General features: G+C 44.7%; 2 protein-coding genes across 5 annotated transcripts in view; both read right to left on the minus strand.

Annotated features, from left to right (window-relative positions):
• Positions 1 to 3,025, minus strand: part of AKAP5 (A-kinase anchoring protein 5) — a 9,028-nt gene extending 6,003 nt beyond the window's left edge. Inside the window, exons 1-3 of one of the 4 annotated variants that reach the window (XM_033515332.1) lie at positions 2,950 to 3,025; positions 2,453 to 2,573; positions 1 to 1,768 (exon numbers count right to left, since the gene is read on the minus strand). In XM_033515332.1, the coding sequence (XP_033371223.1) occupies positions 1 to 1,136 (1,136 nt within the window). In that variant the 5' untranslated portion in view covers positions 1,137 to 1,768; positions 2,453 to 2,573; positions 2,950 to 3,025. Of the gene's footprint in view, positions 1,769 to 2,409; positions 2,574 to 2,949 lie in introns of all 4 variants that reach the window. The other 3 variants (XM_033515333.1, XM_019006961.1, XM_033515334.1) reach the window with 3 other exon arrangements.
• A 2,948-nt stretch (positions 3,026 to 5,973) lies between these two features.
• The window catches only part of MTHFD1 (methylenetetrahydrofolate dehydrogenase, cyclohydrolase and formyltetrahydrofolate synthetase 1), a 39,828-nt gene continuing 28,834 nt past the window's right edge, over positions 5,974 to 16,967 (minus strand). Inside the window, exons 19-28 of the mRNA XM_015631351.3 lie at positions 16,459 to 16,527; positions 15,806 to 15,917; positions 15,471 to 15,610; positions 15,007 to 15,048; positions 13,869 to 13,969; positions 12,972 to 13,149; positions 12,498 to 12,605; positions 11,152 to 11,304; positions 7,072 to 7,180; positions 5,974 to 6,890 (exon numbers count right to left, since the gene is read on the minus strand). Of these exons, the coding sequence (XP_015486837.1) occupies positions 7,091 to 7,180; positions 11,152 to 11,304; positions 12,498 to 12,605; positions 12,972 to 13,149; positions 13,869 to 13,969; positions 15,007 to 15,048; positions 15,471 to 15,610; positions 15,806 to 15,917; positions 16,459 to 16,527 (993 nt within the window). The 3' untranslated portion in view covers positions 5,974 to 6,890; positions 7,072 to 7,090. The remainder of the gene's footprint in view (positions 6,891 to 7,071; positions 7,181 to 11,151; positions 11,305 to 12,497; positions 12,606 to 12,971; positions 13,150 to 13,868; positions 13,970 to 15,006; positions 15,049 to 15,470; positions 15,611 to 15,805; positions 15,918 to 16,458; positions 16,528 to 16,967) is intronic.

Raw genomic sequence — 16,967 nt, forward strand, 5'->3', positions numbered from 1 at the left:
TCCTGCACACTTGCTGCATCACCTCCTGATGCCAACTCACTGAAATCAGTTACAGACTCCTCGGCTTTGCACTCCTTGGGAAGATTTATGCTCTTTTCCAGTTCATCCCTTTCAGGCATCTCTTTGCAGATATTAGGGATTTCCTGCCACTCTGTGATTTCAGGGACATTGTCATGTTGGTCTTTAGGAACAGGCACTTTGGGAGCAACTTCCCTCCCCTTTGCATCATTGGTGATTTGGGGTAGGCTCCCTTCCTGCAGTTTGTCCTGGGCTGTTTCATCAGCTGTCTCTGAATGGGTTATCTCCAACTGAACAGTGCACTCCGAATGTTCCTCTGCATCATATGTGGGCTCTGTCAAGGGCTCACTCTTCCCAACAGAGGTGTCACTTTCCTTTGCTGTATCGTGGTCCTCTTTCACTGTATCCTGGTCCTCCTTCCCCATTTCCTGGTCCTCCTTCACTGTATCCTGATCCTCTTTCACCGTGTCCTTCTCCTCTTTCATTCTATGCTGATCCTGTTTCACCATATCCCGCTCCTCCTGTGCAGAGACTGGGCTGAAGGATTCAGATTTGTCCGTCGGGGCCAAATCCTCTAGCTCTTCACTAGCCTTATTCACAACACCCATCATTTCATTTGCTTGAACACTGCCCTCTGACTCCTCCACTGCTTCTGAGGGGCTGGGTTTTTTCTTGCCTCTGGAGAATCTCACACAGGGCATCTTCACCCCAGAGCTCGCCCGTTTCTTTGGGAGGTCTCGCGCACAGCTCTCCTCAGCATCCACCTCCAGCTGCACTTGGGAATCAGAGGGCACCTTCTTCCGTGAGGAGGACTTCTGCCTTCTCCGAGGTTTGGCAAGGTTTTTGATGGCTGCCCAAGTCCCTTTGGAGGATCGTGATGGATTGGAAGCTTTTGCCTCCTCTTGGTCAGCGCTGACACATTGGCTTTTCTCTTCTGAGGCTCCTTCGCACGCATCCTTCACAGTCAGCCCTTTCTTACAGGATTTCTTTTGCTTCTTAAAACAGAGCATAGAGGGTTTTTTCGCTTGTTCCTCTGGTGGGGAACATGTAGCCCCTGTGCTGGGAGTCTCTGCCTCTCTTGGGTTCTCCATTTGAATTTCTTTAGCTGCCTTCACCATATTCTCTTTTCCTTTGTTGGCGTTGTGCTGCCGATTCTCCTGATCAATGCTTCAGACACAAGAACTGCAGAGATGCTCAAAGTGCATTTTCTCCTCAAATAGATTTCCAAATAACATTAGTTGCTTTGTAACGAGCGTATGTGGCAGTGAGAAGAAGTTCTGCTGGAGCTGTCGCATTCACTTTATAACTCCCACTTCTCCTTATTACTCACTTTATCACCTCTCCAAGGAATCCCGGGTAGATGTGGAGTTGAACAGGCTTCTCCTTGGCTTTGCTGGCCTCAGTCACTCTCATCTCCAGAGCAACCCACTTCCACTTGTGCTCGGTCTAACTGTATAATTGCCAGTCTGACATACCTTTTTTTGCCCCCAAAGGATGACAAATCAAGCCAAGAATTAACAACTTTTATTCACCCTACGGACCTGGAAGGAACTTGCACTTTGTGAGCTCTCTGCAATTCCACATTGCCCAGGGAGCTTGATTGAAGCACCAGTGGAACCAGCGGCTGTTTTCTGCCCCCCAGTGACAAGGTCAGATGCTGCTTTGCCTTGGCTTTGGTTTCTGCTTCAGTTCCCCTTGTATGTTACATGAAATTTGCTGCAAAGCATGACCGAGGCTTTCATCTTTTTATCTGGAACACAATAAATGAGTGATAAGACCCGTAGAGAAATTTTTAAGAAGTACTAAAAAGTTTTTTCTCCCTAAATATTTCATTTTGGGAGGCAGACCAGGGCTGGATGCACTATAGGAGGTTTTTTTCACTAATTAGCATCAATATCCAAAGGCAAAATAAGGCCACAAGATGTCAACCCAGTGATGTTCCGTCACAGAAAGTACTATTTTGGAATTTTTTGTGATAAAAAGGGACTTTTTTAATATAACTGCCCAAATTATGGCGAATACTTATTACACAGGCACACACATATTTCCTTCTCCTACGGTTTGCTAAATCCTTTCCCCACTTCTCCATATGCACTTATAGTTCCAGCTAGGGAAATTACACCCTGAGACAGCAGATATTTTTATCTTTAATGCACCATATGACAATATGCAAAAACAGAGAATACAAAAAGGAGGCTTGAGGAATACAAAAGCGAAAATCACATGGCAAGAAGGGAGCTTATTTATACTACGTGCATGCCTCCCATGGCAACCTCAATTAACACCGTGTGTGCTCATCAAAGACATGATGTTGTAAGATGTGTGTCAACCTTAGCAAAAAAAAAAAAAAAAAAAAAGCAAAAAAGCTCTGCCTCGAAACATCATCAGAACCTTTTGGACAGAACGATGCAAAAAGGTGTTACCACAAACAGACCAACTTCTGCAGGACGGGCTCGGGGGCTCCGGGCAGGGCTTTACACGGCATTTCGTGCTCTGCTTTTCAGGAGTAGGGTGATTAAATGGGGGTTCCGGGGCACGCTTCCCCCGCAGCACATCTGGGTTTTTAAGAAATTATTATTATTTTAATGAGCCTATTTTAAGGGGAGACCGAGCGGAGCTGTCAGAGCCGTGTGAGCGCGCACCCGCAGCAGCCGCTGCCCCGAGCGCATCCCGCAGCCCGGCTCCGCCGCCCCCGCGCCCGCCAAGTTTTGGGGGCGTTCGCGGGTGCGCAGCAGGACCCGCCCGGCATCGCCCGGCCACGGGGAGCCCCCCACGGCCGGACCCCTCCGAGGGCGTGCGGGAATCCCAGGGCAGCGACCGCGGAGGCGGCCCCGGGACCCCGCTCGTGTCGCCGCCCCCGCGGGTCCCCCCGAGGCGGAGCCGCCCCCCAGCCCCGGCCCCCCGTGCCCCCCGCGTCCCCCGTGCCCTCACCTGCAGCCCGGCCCGGCCCCGCTCCGCTCCGCGCGGCTGCGCTGCCGCCGCCGCCTCCGCCGCAGCCGCGCCCCCCGGGCGGGCGGGGAGGGCGCTGCCGGCAGCCCCCCGCCCCCCGCCGCCGCCAGCCCCCGGCCCGCCCCCCGCCCCGGCCCGGCTCTGCCGGCACCTGCTCGCCGCCTCCTTCCTCCTGAGGGAAAGCATCTCTCCCTGCCCGCCGATCAGCATCCCTTTCCTCTCGCCGGGTAGCATCCCGCCCTGCGGCGGGACAACACCGCTCTCCTGGCCGGCAGCAGCCCTGGTGGGGCAGAATCCCTCGCCCGCCGGCGGAGTAACCTTCCGCCCCCTCCCCGGGTGTGCACAGCAACTGCAGACCCGAAAACCACGAACTTCAGCTCGAGGTAAAGGTCCTCCCAGAAATCGAGCTGCGGTTTGTAGTTTGGATGCCAGTGGCAGCGGGAGGCACTGTAAGGGAGCCCGGAGAACACCCCGCAGGGAGGAGGGACCGCTGGGGTTTTCCTGCCTTTGTGGGAAGGGAGGGGGGTCTTGCTCTTGGAAGCAGTTTTTTGTGTCCCACCTGAAACCTTCACAGCTTTCAGCGCTGACTGTTGGAGGTGCTGCAGGAGCTACACCTTTGGAGGTGGAGATAAGGACAAGCCAGTTCTTGGCTTCAAACTAACCCGTGCCCAAAACACCAGAGGAAAGTGCCTCTTTCATCGGAGCCTTTCTTCTCTCCAAAGCAGCTGAGAGCTGACTTAAAAAAAAATCACGTCTCCAGTTGTGATGATTGATGGGAGAGCCTCCAGAAAAAGGACTACCCCGTGCAGCTGATGAACTACAGGAAACTGTAGTTGAGATGCCCGAACGTCCCCATTCATCTCCACGGGGAGCTGACGCCCACAAAGGCTTTACAGACATTAACTGCTTCACAGCATGTTTGCACACGAGAAACTGAGCAAAGCAGCACTCTGAACTTGCAAGTGGCTTCCAGTGTAGGCCAGGCTTAGAAAAACACACACGGCCACCCCCCTTCTCAGCTTCATCATGGGAATAAAGGTACAAAATTGGTTAGCTGGGCTGAAACGCCAGCCAGGAGGGGAGAAAAAGGGTATTGAGCATCGCAAGGAATTGCCTTTTTAAAAGCTCCCCTCTGAGATGTGTTTGCTCGCATTCAGTCAGGATAATAAACTTCATTTGGAAACAGCTTCTCTCCAGAGGTGGGTGGTGGGTTCTAATTATGATCCACTGCTTTATTAAAGCCAAGCGAGGCCCCTCAATGCAAGGAGCTTTTCCCTCGTTGTGGCTGGAGGCAGGAGGGAGGGAAGCAGGCGAGGATGGTGAATGTGAGGCTGGGGAATGTGGTGGTGTGATGGAGGCAAACTGCCATGAATCCCCTTGGGAGCACTTTCCATGGAATCCAATTATTCCTGACTGCTCCAGGGGCAGATGGTAGCACCACCAGCTGTGGTGAAAGGGAAATAAAAGGCAGGGTCTGTGGCAAGCAAAGGATCAGGTCAGAAGTTGAGTAAACTGGACAGAAGATCCTGCTCCAGCTGGATCCTGTTTTCTTTCTGTGGTGCTGGTGACATGCAACAAGTCAACCAAGCAACACCTTCTCTTCCTTGTCCCCAACACTACTTCAGAACATAAATCTGTGTAATTTCTTACAGGATGTAATGCAGCACTCTCACAGCAGCACAGCATGGGGGACGGATGGCCATAACATCACCTAAGGACCAGGCCCACAAATAGCCCACAGAGAACAAATTTGTAGATAATTAGTTTTTTCTCTAAGCAACAGGAGAAGAAAATCATTGAGTACTTAGCTAGAAGAAATTAAGTGTCCTCTGTGCCCTATTTGATAGGACCTGGCTGGCACCCTTAGCTGCAAAGGAGAGTATTGAAAAAATAACCTATTTATGTATCCAACCTGCAAGAGAAGAGAGAGGTTGGAAGTGCAGGTTAGAAAACATTCCCCGTTAATCTCGAGATGCTTGGGGCTATTTTTTGGCCCTTGTGCTTTGTTGTTGTGCAGCAAACCCTTCAAAAGCTTGTGCCTGATCCGGCACTGTGCCTCACTGCAGGAGGGGGACTAGCAACCTCTTGAACCATCTCTCTCAAGCACATGGCTATGATCTCATGCTAAACTAAAAGGAGGCTAATCTTAGCATAAATTTGCACTTATCCCATCTTTCATAAGCATAAAATGAAGGTGGAACACAGAGCACTCACAGGAAGATTAAATGTAGGAACTGACAGCAGACTTGGCAGCATCCGCTCTGGCACCCTGCTTCCAGGGAAAGCTGGGCCCAGGAGCTGCAGGTGAAGAGGCTCCCTCAGCCAGGCTGGGGGGCTGGGCAGCAATGGGGGAACCCCACCTGAGGCCCTGCAAGGGGGCTGAGCCTGCTCTCCTGGCTGCCAGGAAATCCTCGGCTGGATAACATCAAAAGGAACATTTTAGGATGCTGTAAATGTATCTCAAATGCTCTTATGAGTGTTTAAAGTGTTCTGTCTGCTCATGTCACAACCAGGTAACTTTTATGTAATTATTCTCCCCTGATGAGTAACTGAAGAGATGGAGATCTCTTTCTCTCCATATATACACACACATATATATATGTACATATATTCACACACAGTATCTGTGTACTACAGATGCTCCCCTATGTTGATGCACACCTACACCCTGATCCTCCCAGTTCTCACCAAATTTGGAATGTTTTTAGATTCAGTTCTGATACAAGCAGATGGGCCTCACAACTGTTAATTCAGATATTCTGCAGTCAGATGCAAATGTCTCACATTCACAGAATAATTCAGGTAGTTTATTTCCTACAGAAGACATAGATCATCTAGGGAGGGAAACCAGATTAAAACACACACACCCTGGTGCATTGCAGGCTACTTATTACTGCAATAATCACTCCTACTTGTCAATACAAGGATTGCTGTTGTGTGTAGTTAATCACAGAAATAAATTCTAATTCAGTAATCTCAGTGCATACATTAAAACCCAAAAACCACTTGAAGTATTTGCCAGTTTATTTGTATTAGTTTAAAAAATTGGCAGCGACGCTATCTTTGTGTTACAAAATGATTTTTGGCCTGCTGACAAAACCTGCTACAAGCCACTTGATCACTATTCATGTTGTGTCTATTGACCAAAAAGGTACCTCCAGAAACAAGGCTTGTCAATGGTGTAACTGCACTTATGGTTGAGCAGAAAATGGTTCAAAGGACACACTTGGTAGAAGCCACAGATATGGGCCAGAGACCCAGTCCCTCCAGGTCTGATATCCAGAGGTTTCATTCCATTGACAGAAGAATACAGTAGTCACAGCTGGGCTGGCTCAGGTGCCTGCAGGAATAACTCACAGCAGAAGGCAGGGTAAGCACTTCTGGAGAGCGCTGGGAAGCGAAGGGGCTCCTCCTTGCTCCTCTGAAATGACACTGGTGCAGCAACAGGGCACAGCAGGCTCTCCCATAGTGCGAGAAGTGGAACAGAGAATTCCATGTGGCAAATGGGAAACTGCAGCCAACGAGATTTTTAAAGATAATATATACTGCAAAACCCCGATGGTTAAGACAATTAAGTCCCAAGACTGTTTCAAACAGCTCCAGCTTCAGGATTTTTAATTATTAAAATCATGTCACTGAATCAAAAGAGGTCATTAAACCCAAGCTTCTGTATTCCGCTTCAGCTACAATTATGAAGCGAGAGGTCTATAGAGGAAATACGCTTTATATGCTCAGTGTCAACCAGCTTGGAACACAGCAGTTTAAAAATTACTACAGATTAAAAGTTAGTGATTGATTCTTCAGCACTCCTCCTTCCAGTCACTTCTTGTACTACATTCTCACTGATATCTTGTTCTGACTTAAAAAAAAGAAGATCAGAGCACAGTTCCATTTACGTGACTCATCAGGTGTTCTTCTGGGAGCTAAAAACAAAAATAAAATTTAATTACTATTACACAGTACTGCAGGCAACTTTCAGGCTGAATTATAATCAAATGTCATTTGAAACATGTGGCATAATATGGGATTGGCTTAAGTCCATTATCTCAAGATCTTTGGAAAAATAAAGCCTTAAATATTAAAGGCCTTCAAGAAGGCACCGACCTTTGGTTAATCATTCCTTTCAGAAAAGCCCATTTACTGCTCCTGACACTGGGTCCAGGTCTATATCATAGAAGCAGGGTCTTGTAGGAAGTCCTGGCATTGTGCTCATCTGGACAACAAGAGACAGAGTGTTAAAATGGCAGCAGCAGCATTTTGTGCACAAGATCCAATACCAAAGGCTTGGATAGCAACAGCTCCCTGGACACCAACAGACCAGAGAATGATGGTCATGGACCGTTCTGAAGCAACCCATGAGAACCACGAACTCCTGGTTCAGTAGACAGATAGGAAGTTTTTGCTTTTTATGATGAGGATTAAGTTTGGTTTCTGGAGCTGCAAGTAACTGAGCCAAAGATTTGGCAAAGTACTTGGCTATGCAGCTGACCAGTTCACTGTTGGAGGAGTGTTCATGGACTTTGCTGTGATGAGACAATTACTTCTGGCAGTTTTCTGACAGATACAAATAGTTTTCTGAAGATACAAACTTTAATACAACTTTGCCAGCTGTAAAGTCTCAACTGATTACAATTCTTTGAGAATCTAGAACTAGACATGTTAAATAATTACAAATAATTACTGTTGAGAAGACATTTTAAATAGTTTGGGGTTTGTTTTGTTCTTTCTGAACTGTGATAACGCTTAAAGATGAAGAAGTCAGTTCTGACTGGAACATGCTCAGAAGGGCTGTGCAGAGGCAGAACTGAAGCTCACAAAGCAGTTGCCAGCATTACTGCCTCAGGCCAGCCCTCTGCACTTGTCCCACTGCCGAGTACCCGGTTTCAGGGATGCAGAACACAAGGCTGACAGGAACTACACTTGGCCTGATTTATTCTTGCAGCTGATAGTATTTAGCCCAGCAGCACACACAGGCTGAACATGGACTCTGCAAGGATGGACAACTTGTGACCATGTTTGGTACTTTGTGTCAGTGATCATTAAGTGCCTTTATAAAAAGGGAGAAGTTGAAAGGTCTCATTTTCTATCTGCATCACCCTACCTCAGCTTTCACCGTCAGTATTGTTATGCCTGTCTCCATTAGATTAAAGATCTCTTTGGCAACCTGGTATTTTCTCCCTGAGCAAGTATTTTGCACACTAATGAAATTACCTCCCTATCTTCCTTTTGATAATAAGCTAAGCAGCAAGAAGGCAAAGCTCTGTTGGTGAGGTCTTTTCTGCAGTCTTCAAAATTATTCAAGGAGTGTTTGGAGTCCCAACCCATTTTCCTTTGCCATTTACAAGTGCTAACACCAGTCCCACATGTACTGTATCACTGCAAGTCTTTTATGGGTTATGCAGAGCAAAAAATCACTTTAAGTCCCCTCTCTGTAATGAATTCTAGGGCTAGGAATTTATGAGAGCCACTGCCTCATAAAGGGGTGGGGTCACAGAGAGGACTCCCATTCCTTGTCTTTGTGCTCAGCTGTATAAATATTTTTCTCTCAAGAACATCTCAAGAGAGTATTAAGAGGTTCAAAGTGCCCAGAGGGGTTTTCCTGTTCTCAGCTCCCAGTCTCTGGCCACGAAGAACAAGGAACTTCCTATTTATTTATGTACCACTGGAGAATCATGGAGCTTTGCAGATCTCCACCTCCAGATTCAGAGGGCCACAGCAGGAGCTGAGAGAGTGACATTCAATAGAGTAGGAGGTGCTGAAAATGTGCCTGACTTTGCCATTTCTTGCACTTTGTATTTTGAAATGAACAGTCAATTTTTCCTCCTTTGCTATGCAGAGGGCAGCCCACAGTGGCTACTCTGCTATCTATTACTTCAAGGCAGTCTGCTGAAACCCCAGATTTCCATGCAGTGCAGAATAATTTCCACCCAGGCTACTAATTTTCTGTACAAGTGTCTACAATGCTTCATGCACTCAGTTATTTTCAGAGCTGAAGGAATCAACTTTTTCTCCTCCTCCCCTTTTAATACCACATGTGCTCAAAAAGAACACAGGGCAATTCACACTAGTTACTTACAAGAAAAACTTCAATCACATGGGTATAATCAAACGCCTTGCAAGATTTCAAATAAAACTAATGCCAACCAAACATATATTATTTGTTGCTCTTGTGGATCTTTCAAAATAAATGCCATTTAGGATCTAAAAAAATAGAGCTGAATAACAGAATTGTTTTAAGTTCAGCAGCAGCACCAGAAAAGAAACCAAATCAATCTGAGTACAATGATTTATTTCACTTTAAATTTAAATGACTTTTGAAATTATATTTCCTTTAAAATATCACAGTATTCATGAAGGCACAACAGTTTCAAATTGAGCCAGAAAGGAAAATTCCAAAACTCAGAAGCTGAGAAAAAAATAAAGTGTGACGTGCCTTTGTGATTAACTTCAGGTAACAGGAATAGGAACACACTGGTGATTAATTTCACCTCACATTAATCCTAAAAGCTTCTGCATAGAGCTACATATTTGTTGTATTTTCAGTTCACAGTTCAATGGCTGCTGCCAAAAATTTATTCTGAGGCTAACACATCCCCTGCTGAATGGGTTTAAATAGTGATCTGATTCAAAATGCCCCAGATTGCTTCTCGAAAGGACATCCATTCCCTAGGTTTTAGACACCACAGAAGAGTGATCACATCCCAGCCAGAAGACTTATTGTTAACTCTGGCAGAATTAACACCATGATTTGCTGCATGGCCAAGAAAACATTAGGAAATGGGTACAAGAGCAGAAAGGAAAAAGTCCAACTCCACAGAAACTGAAGACATCAGAGTAAGAGCCAAAATGTTGGTTTTAATGTCTGAAAACATCCCTCTCTTGTTTACTCATTAATGCAGTGTACCCTTTCCTTCTCCAATGCTTATGAAATAAATAATAAAATAAATCATTGCTTGGACTAAATCTTGGCTTGTAAAAAATGCCACATATAATAGGAACAGGCATGCTATCTTTCATTCTACCCCAAAACACACATTAGTCTTTAGAACATTGGTGAGCCAGATTTTAATCAGAATGTGGTTACCTTATTTATGCTGGATAATCTGGAAACCTTAACTACTTTTTTCTTTTAATTCTTATTTAAAAAAAAAAAAAGGCAGCCAATATTTGGCTCTAGCTTGCATTTGAAGGAAGAGAGGATCCAACTCTTAAATCAGAAAACTTCATCAACTGAGTCATGCACCCCCCCTAATGCTTTTGAAACTTTAACAAACATGTTGCCACGAAGACCTAAGAAAAAGGTTCAGGCCTAGTAAACAAGAAAAAGAGCTGCTTGCTCCAGCTGCCTGATGCCCTAAGGTAGTCTAACTAGTTACTCAACATTTGCCCAGAAGAGATTCCCCAGGTAAGATTTCCAGTGTATCCTTTCATCCCAGTGTTGTTTCTACAGATGCAAACCTGAACATGGGTTAATTCTGCAGATAGCTCCTCTTTCTGCCACGCAATTCATATCAAAGCTGTTCCAGGATCCTGTTTCCATTGTTGCTACTCTCTTCCCTCTCAGCTGACATTATGCCAATCATATCAAAGAACAGGAACTAAAAACTCAAGGGCACAGTGAAATGAGTTGCTGGAATTGTTGCAGGCTGAACAGCAAACAGATGGTCAGCAAAACCATGAGAACTGAAGAGGAGAGGAGCCTGATAAATGATTGATAGCACAGCTCAGCTTTGCTTTGGAGGTGTCTCATCCAGAGGCATCTGCTCTGTAAAGCTCAGGAGGGGTTGCCTTGTTCTGCCCTGATCCACAGGTGTACACAGAGGTCACCTGCAAAATGCTTTCACCAGGAATACAAAGTCACAAAAGCAACCACGTGGGCCAAGGATTTCTCCCTCTACCAGACTGCTGTTCCTACAATTCACTGACTACAGAGTGCAAAACTGAGGAAAAGAGATGTGGGACCTGAGGGATACAGAAGGGGGTTGCCAATTACTCAAATGTCAGATGGTCTATTGCAGCCTCCCTCTTCCCCCTGAGAAAACTCCTCTTAAGGCATCTGATACACTGGACTGTTAAAACACCACCTGTAAATGACAAGGGCTCTCCTAATTTAAGACACTTAACAGTAAGTGATTCCTGGAATGCAAATGAAGTTTTTTTCCTCACCCCACAGACACCACATACCGTTCCCACCAGTGGATACAAGAACCCAGCCCCAACGCTGGCCCGAATGTCTCGGATTGGCAAAACAAAACCTGTAGGTGCTCCTTTTTGTTCAGGGTCATGAGACAATGACAAGTGAGTTTTAGCCATGCAGATTGGCAGGTTTCCAAATCCCTGGGAAAAGAGAAAGAAAAGGAATGACATAAGTGGAAAAAACAGTAATTTTTCCAATACAAAAATATAATTGTTCTATTGTGCCGTTCTCTGAAGACATCAGGCATTTTATTCCCCAACAAATGCTTCATCCACAGCCTGTCAGATCCACTGATCATTCTACATCCCCATTTCTTCTCTCTCAAAGTCTCTCCCCACCCCCCATTAAGTACTAAAGAAAGAACCATGTCCCTCAGCACATTCAGCTGAGGAAAAAATTAATGGTATAGAAGTGCTGGATATACAACCTTGACAGCCAACTTACTTCCTACTCTCTTCCCAAAATGCTAAACAGCTCAGAGGTAAAGTTTTGTTCACATGCAGTCAGTTAATTAGAAATGTTTGATCAATACAATTGCAGGTCATGAGGAAGTGGAAATTGCATGCCTTTGGCATTTTGATGGACTTGGAATATATAAGAAGCATGCAAGTGAGAAGCTATACATGCCAGTAGTAAATGGATTGCAAAAGGAAAATTGGTTACAGCAGCCTGCAACCAATGAATTGCCAATCCTCACATTGCTTTTCTCTTCAAAGACCTTCAGAAATGCAGAAGCAGGTAAATTTGCAACAATGTCACACCAGAGAAGAGCAAAAGCAACACAGCAACCAGAAAACATTGAATTCAACAACCGGATAGCAGGCTCAAAACTTAAAAAACATTCCATATTAAGTCTTGTATAACCCACAGAACTCATTCCCCAGCATAACTGTGACTGACAAAAATCCACATGGACTCAAAAACTGATTAGTGGAACTTGATCTCAATGGAACAAGATGAAAAAATAATCAGAGACTATTTAAAACCAGCATAATGACTTGTAATTCCCTAATTCTCCAAATGCTGAAAGATTGGAGAGTATAGTAGGGAAAGATCACTAAATCCTCCTATGCTTTCTCCCCAAAACTATCACAGATGTGTGCTGTGTGGTACTGGGGCACACGAGTGAGTTCTGTTTTCTTCACTAGAAGACAAAGCAAATTTCTTCTTTCCCACATCCTTTTCTTCCTCTGCCATAGCAGCATTTAATGAGTCCTGGATAAAGACATGATTTGAATGAGGATTCCCTTGAAACACAGCTTGAACACCACTGTTCAGTACAATAATTTTGAATGAAAAGCACCACTGCTACCAGCTGATGTGGAAAACTCACCTGCTTGGTGTACAGGGCAACTTTCTCCTGTGCTTCAGGAAGGAGCTCAATGTCTCTTGCCCCGTAGACCTGCTGGGCAATAAGTCTGATCTTATCTACAACAGGCAGCTAGAAAAACAAAAAACACAGGCAAGTCAGCCAAAAGTACAAAGACCTGCAGCATCACAGCAGTTTCAGGTCCTCCACATGTGCTGTCATGTGCGTATCTATAGACATAAGGCTTAATTCCATTTGCTGTAGAACAAAATATAGAGTAATTGGAAGGTTTTCACACATATTTCAATATTTCAAGGGTAGCCAAACCAGTAAGAACTGACTAACTAGGTCTTTGAGACTTGTGGAATCAGTGCTCCAGTTCTAACAACACGTTTCTTCTCAATTTTTCAGTCAGCCTTTTGGACAGCCCCAAGCAACTTAAGCTAGTGAAACCAACTGATATAAACAAAGCATCTCTGTAACAGTGCAAGCTCCTACCTCCACATTATAGAGGAACCTGAAGTTGCTAGGTGCCTGGGATGCTCTCTGAACAGCTCGGGCCAGGGCCAGGGCTCCTTTCCCTCCCTCTGCCCAGTGAGTGCACTCCACAGCATCGAATGCTCCTGCCTCCTTTGCATGTTGTACTACAAGGGCCAGTTCAGCCTTTGTATCTGTCCTGTAAGGAGAAAGATTGCTTGTTTGTACCAGAATGCACACACAGTAAATGAATGTTTGTTCTTGGCAAGATCCAAAATGCATCTGAAGAAATCACAGCTACCAGACTGCTCAGGGATTATCCACCACAGCCTCCACCTTGGCTGCACCAGCTTTAACACCTCAGACAGCTGAGAGTACTTCTGCATAAGAAGACCACACAGTGGTTGTTTCCTGTGCAGTTCAACATGCAGAGCCTAATTCCTGTATTCCTCAACAATGCAAAACTGTGGCCTTCCAGTATCTGAAGGGTGCCTACAAGAGAGCTGGAGAAAAACTTCTTACAAGAGCACATAGTGACAGTAGAAGGGGAATGGTTTCAATCTGACAGAGTAGGTTTAGATTGGATACTAGGATAAAATTCTTTACTGTGAGGGTGCTGAGGCACTGGAACAGGTTGCCCAGGTGTTGAAAGTGTTCCTGAAAGTGTTCAAGGTCAGGATGGTTGGAACTCTGAGCAACCTGGTCTAATGAAAGGTATCCCTGCTCATGGCAGGGGGGTGGAATTGGATGATCTTAAGGGTTCTTTCCAACCCAGGCCACTCTGTGGTTTTATGACTCTGTGGAAAGGCTACCAACAACATATCAACAGTACTGAAAACAAGAGTTTGTGTTAAACACAGTATATGAAATGCCACAATGTTACATCCCTGCATCACCTCCCCATCACAGCTCACTCACTTGAAAGCATTGACAGCCACAACCACTGGGACACCAAACATCCGTGCATTCTGGATTTGCTTGGTTAGGTTGCTGCAGCCTTTTGCCACCAGTTGAAGATTCTGTAGAGAAGACAGTAAAGGAAGAATATTTTATCAGGGGTAGGAAAACTTTAGTTCCAAATCCACTACATGCAGAAACTAATGGTAAAAATGTCAAAATGAGAATGAAACCACAAAGGCAAATCCCCAGTGCTGCTTTCGGAACAGTCCAGACCACTGCAAGCTCTTGGACAGGAGACAGGAAAAGGAGTGACCACTTCTAATGATCACTGGTTTCAGCTCCCAAGTCAAGGTAAGAGAAACCATTTATTAATCACTTTTTATTATGCTTAAAAAGTTGATACTTGTTCTCATTAACTCCCCACTGTAAAGCCTCAAGTTTCCTCTCTGAACCATTTTCTCTCTTTATATATTAAATATCACCAGCAGTGAATTTCATGACATCCATTTGAAGTCTGCGGCAGCAGCTTTCAGTTTACATATATTTACATTTTGCAGCATCAGAGACTATTCCTGGAAATTCAGACGTTTCATCCCTTCCTATGCAAAGGATAATATATACAGAAGCTCCATGAGTGAAAGAGCTTCAGCAGTGTAAAGAGCCTGATCAATTATCCAAGGGTACTCAACTGTTCAAGGCATAAGGATGGGAGGTGAGACTTTAGTTCACTTCCCTCACTTGCAAACAAGGTGGGGATAAAAACAAACTGCTGCTAAGAAGAGAGTAATCAGAGAAGCACTCTGGATATTTTCAGAGACAATATTTCAGCTAAGCAATTACTCCACATTGAGAGGGTTGGGGAAACAGAGTGGATATTACTATGAAAAATTGAGCACACAGACAACTGTGTGAGTCAAGGAGAAAAACAAGGCTCTGAACACTGGCTAGGTGGAGGACAATAAATGTTTGAAAGAGCAGAGCCAAAGTAACATCACCAAAAAAAAAAAAAGAAACATTACAGCTTGTAATGTAATGGAGAAGCCTTTCTGTGGCAGCTAAATAAATGACACACTTGTAATCCAGACATATGCTGCATGACACCATCATGTCATAACCACAGCTAGCTGGTCCACTGTCACAACAGCTTAAAGATTACCTCTTCTGTGTATTCCTTTGGCAGAGGTACCCCAGCAGTGACCTGTGGAAAAATGGAAAGAAATGGAGCCCCATAAGACTTTTATCCATGACAGCAATCCCTGCTTGATTCTTACTAAACAGTATCAAGATACAACATTCTACTTCATACCAATCCTTTTTATTTCTAAGAAAAAAATGAAAGGAAATAAAAAAGACTGCATGATAAAATACATGGCTCACTCTGGGACTGTTACAAGTGGCCCAGCATGCAGGCACTTGACTAGGGCAATAAAACAAGCAGATATGAACCTGTAACATACTACAAAATGAAGCTGTTGTCAAAGAGGGAAATACCAATTCCTTTTACAACTCTGAATTTCAGGACAATTTCAAGCAGATCAAATGCTACAGGGCTTTAAGTGACTGAAACAGAACAAGAGGAACAGCCCCTCAGGCCTACTGAAAACCTTCCCCAGTACTTACTGCAGGTCCTCCCCCATGCATTTTCAGAGCTCGGACAGTAGCAACCAACACCACCACATGAGGCCGGAGACCAGAATAGCGGCACTTGATGTTGAAGAATTTCTCCATGCCTATGTCTGCACCAAATCCTGCTTCTGTAACTAGGGTAGGAAATAAAAAAAAAAGTTTGTGAAAGATTTCTGTGTGAAGAAATCATACTCTGATTATATAAATTAGAAACTTCCTCCAAGAAAAAAAAAAGATTTAAAAAAAAGCCCAAAGACAGTCATGATAAAAAAGACAGATCCCTCCAAAACAAAAAGCAAACTAAAATACCCCACACTCCACACACTTACCAACAAAACCGTCTTTACCCACAAGCTTCAATGCTATTTTGTCTGCCAGCACAGAGGAATTCCCATGTGCAATATTGGCAAAAGGTCCAGCATGAACAAACACTGGTGTTCCCTAGAACAAGGGGAATGCGGGAGAGAGAGAAAGAAAATCAGAAAGTGCAATTTAGCAAATAAGCAGCATGTCAGGAGCTAAGTACTGTGGTATCTGAAACTAAAGAAAAACACTTTTAGAAGACAGATCTTAAAGCCTTCTGATCAGACATTTGTTATCAGCACGAAGGACTACAGGGCAAACAGGATTATTATAATCTCCACAAGTGGAGGTATTAATCCGCTTAGGAAATGGATGGCTAAATCCCAGCAACTCTATGTCATTCTCCTTCATCCACACCATTTAAATTCCCGAAACACTTCATGACATGAAAGACAACAGACTAAAGACACAGCAAAGTTTAGTGCATTTCCTCAGGGTCATCCCACATGCCAGTGGCAGACCTAGAAGGAACCCAGCCCCCTCCCCTAGCCCTGTGCACGAAACCACAGTAAAACCCGCAGCTCTGAGATGAGCAAACCCACACTGACCATGATGAATGAACTAAATCAGTTGCTCTAAGTGCCTTCTCAGAGCCAAGAAGCAAATCATCTGTGCTCACCTCTAGCGTCTGCATGAGGTTTGGCTTAACAGCATCCTTCATCAAGACAGCCAGAGCTCCAGTTACTCCCTAAAAGAAAAAAGGACAATCAGTTTCCAGACGTACCAGGACCCTGAGATGGTTCCTACGCAGTGTAAAGGTTCTGATTTTGTCCTGGTGGGCTTCCGGTACTAGATCCAGAAGTTGCTCAACACAGAACTAACTCTCATCAGGGCAAAGCAGAAAAATGACCTTTACATTCCTGTAAGAGGATCTGTGATTTCTGGTGGGGGCAGCCTCTTAGTTGTGACCTTGCTGGGCAATCACTTTGCAGCAAAGGCATGAAGAACAATTAATTCATCTTTTAATGCTATGGCAAGGTTAGCAGATAAGAGCAGCAAGGGAGTAACCTCTCAGTAAATATGGTTTACTGCAACCCATTCAGCAGCACAACATAATGTTCTTAGATTTTGTAGGTGCATTTGTCTTGGATTTTCTTCCTTCTTTTCAGCAACATGGTTTACATACTG

The sequence above is a fragment of the Parus major genome, chromosome 5, assembly GCF_001522545.3.
Source record: "Parus major isolate Abel chromosome 5, Parus_major1.1, whole genome shotgun sequence".
In the NCBI taxonomy this organism is placed as follows: Eukaryota; Metazoa; Chordata; class Aves; order Passeriformes; family Paridae; genus Parus; species Parus major.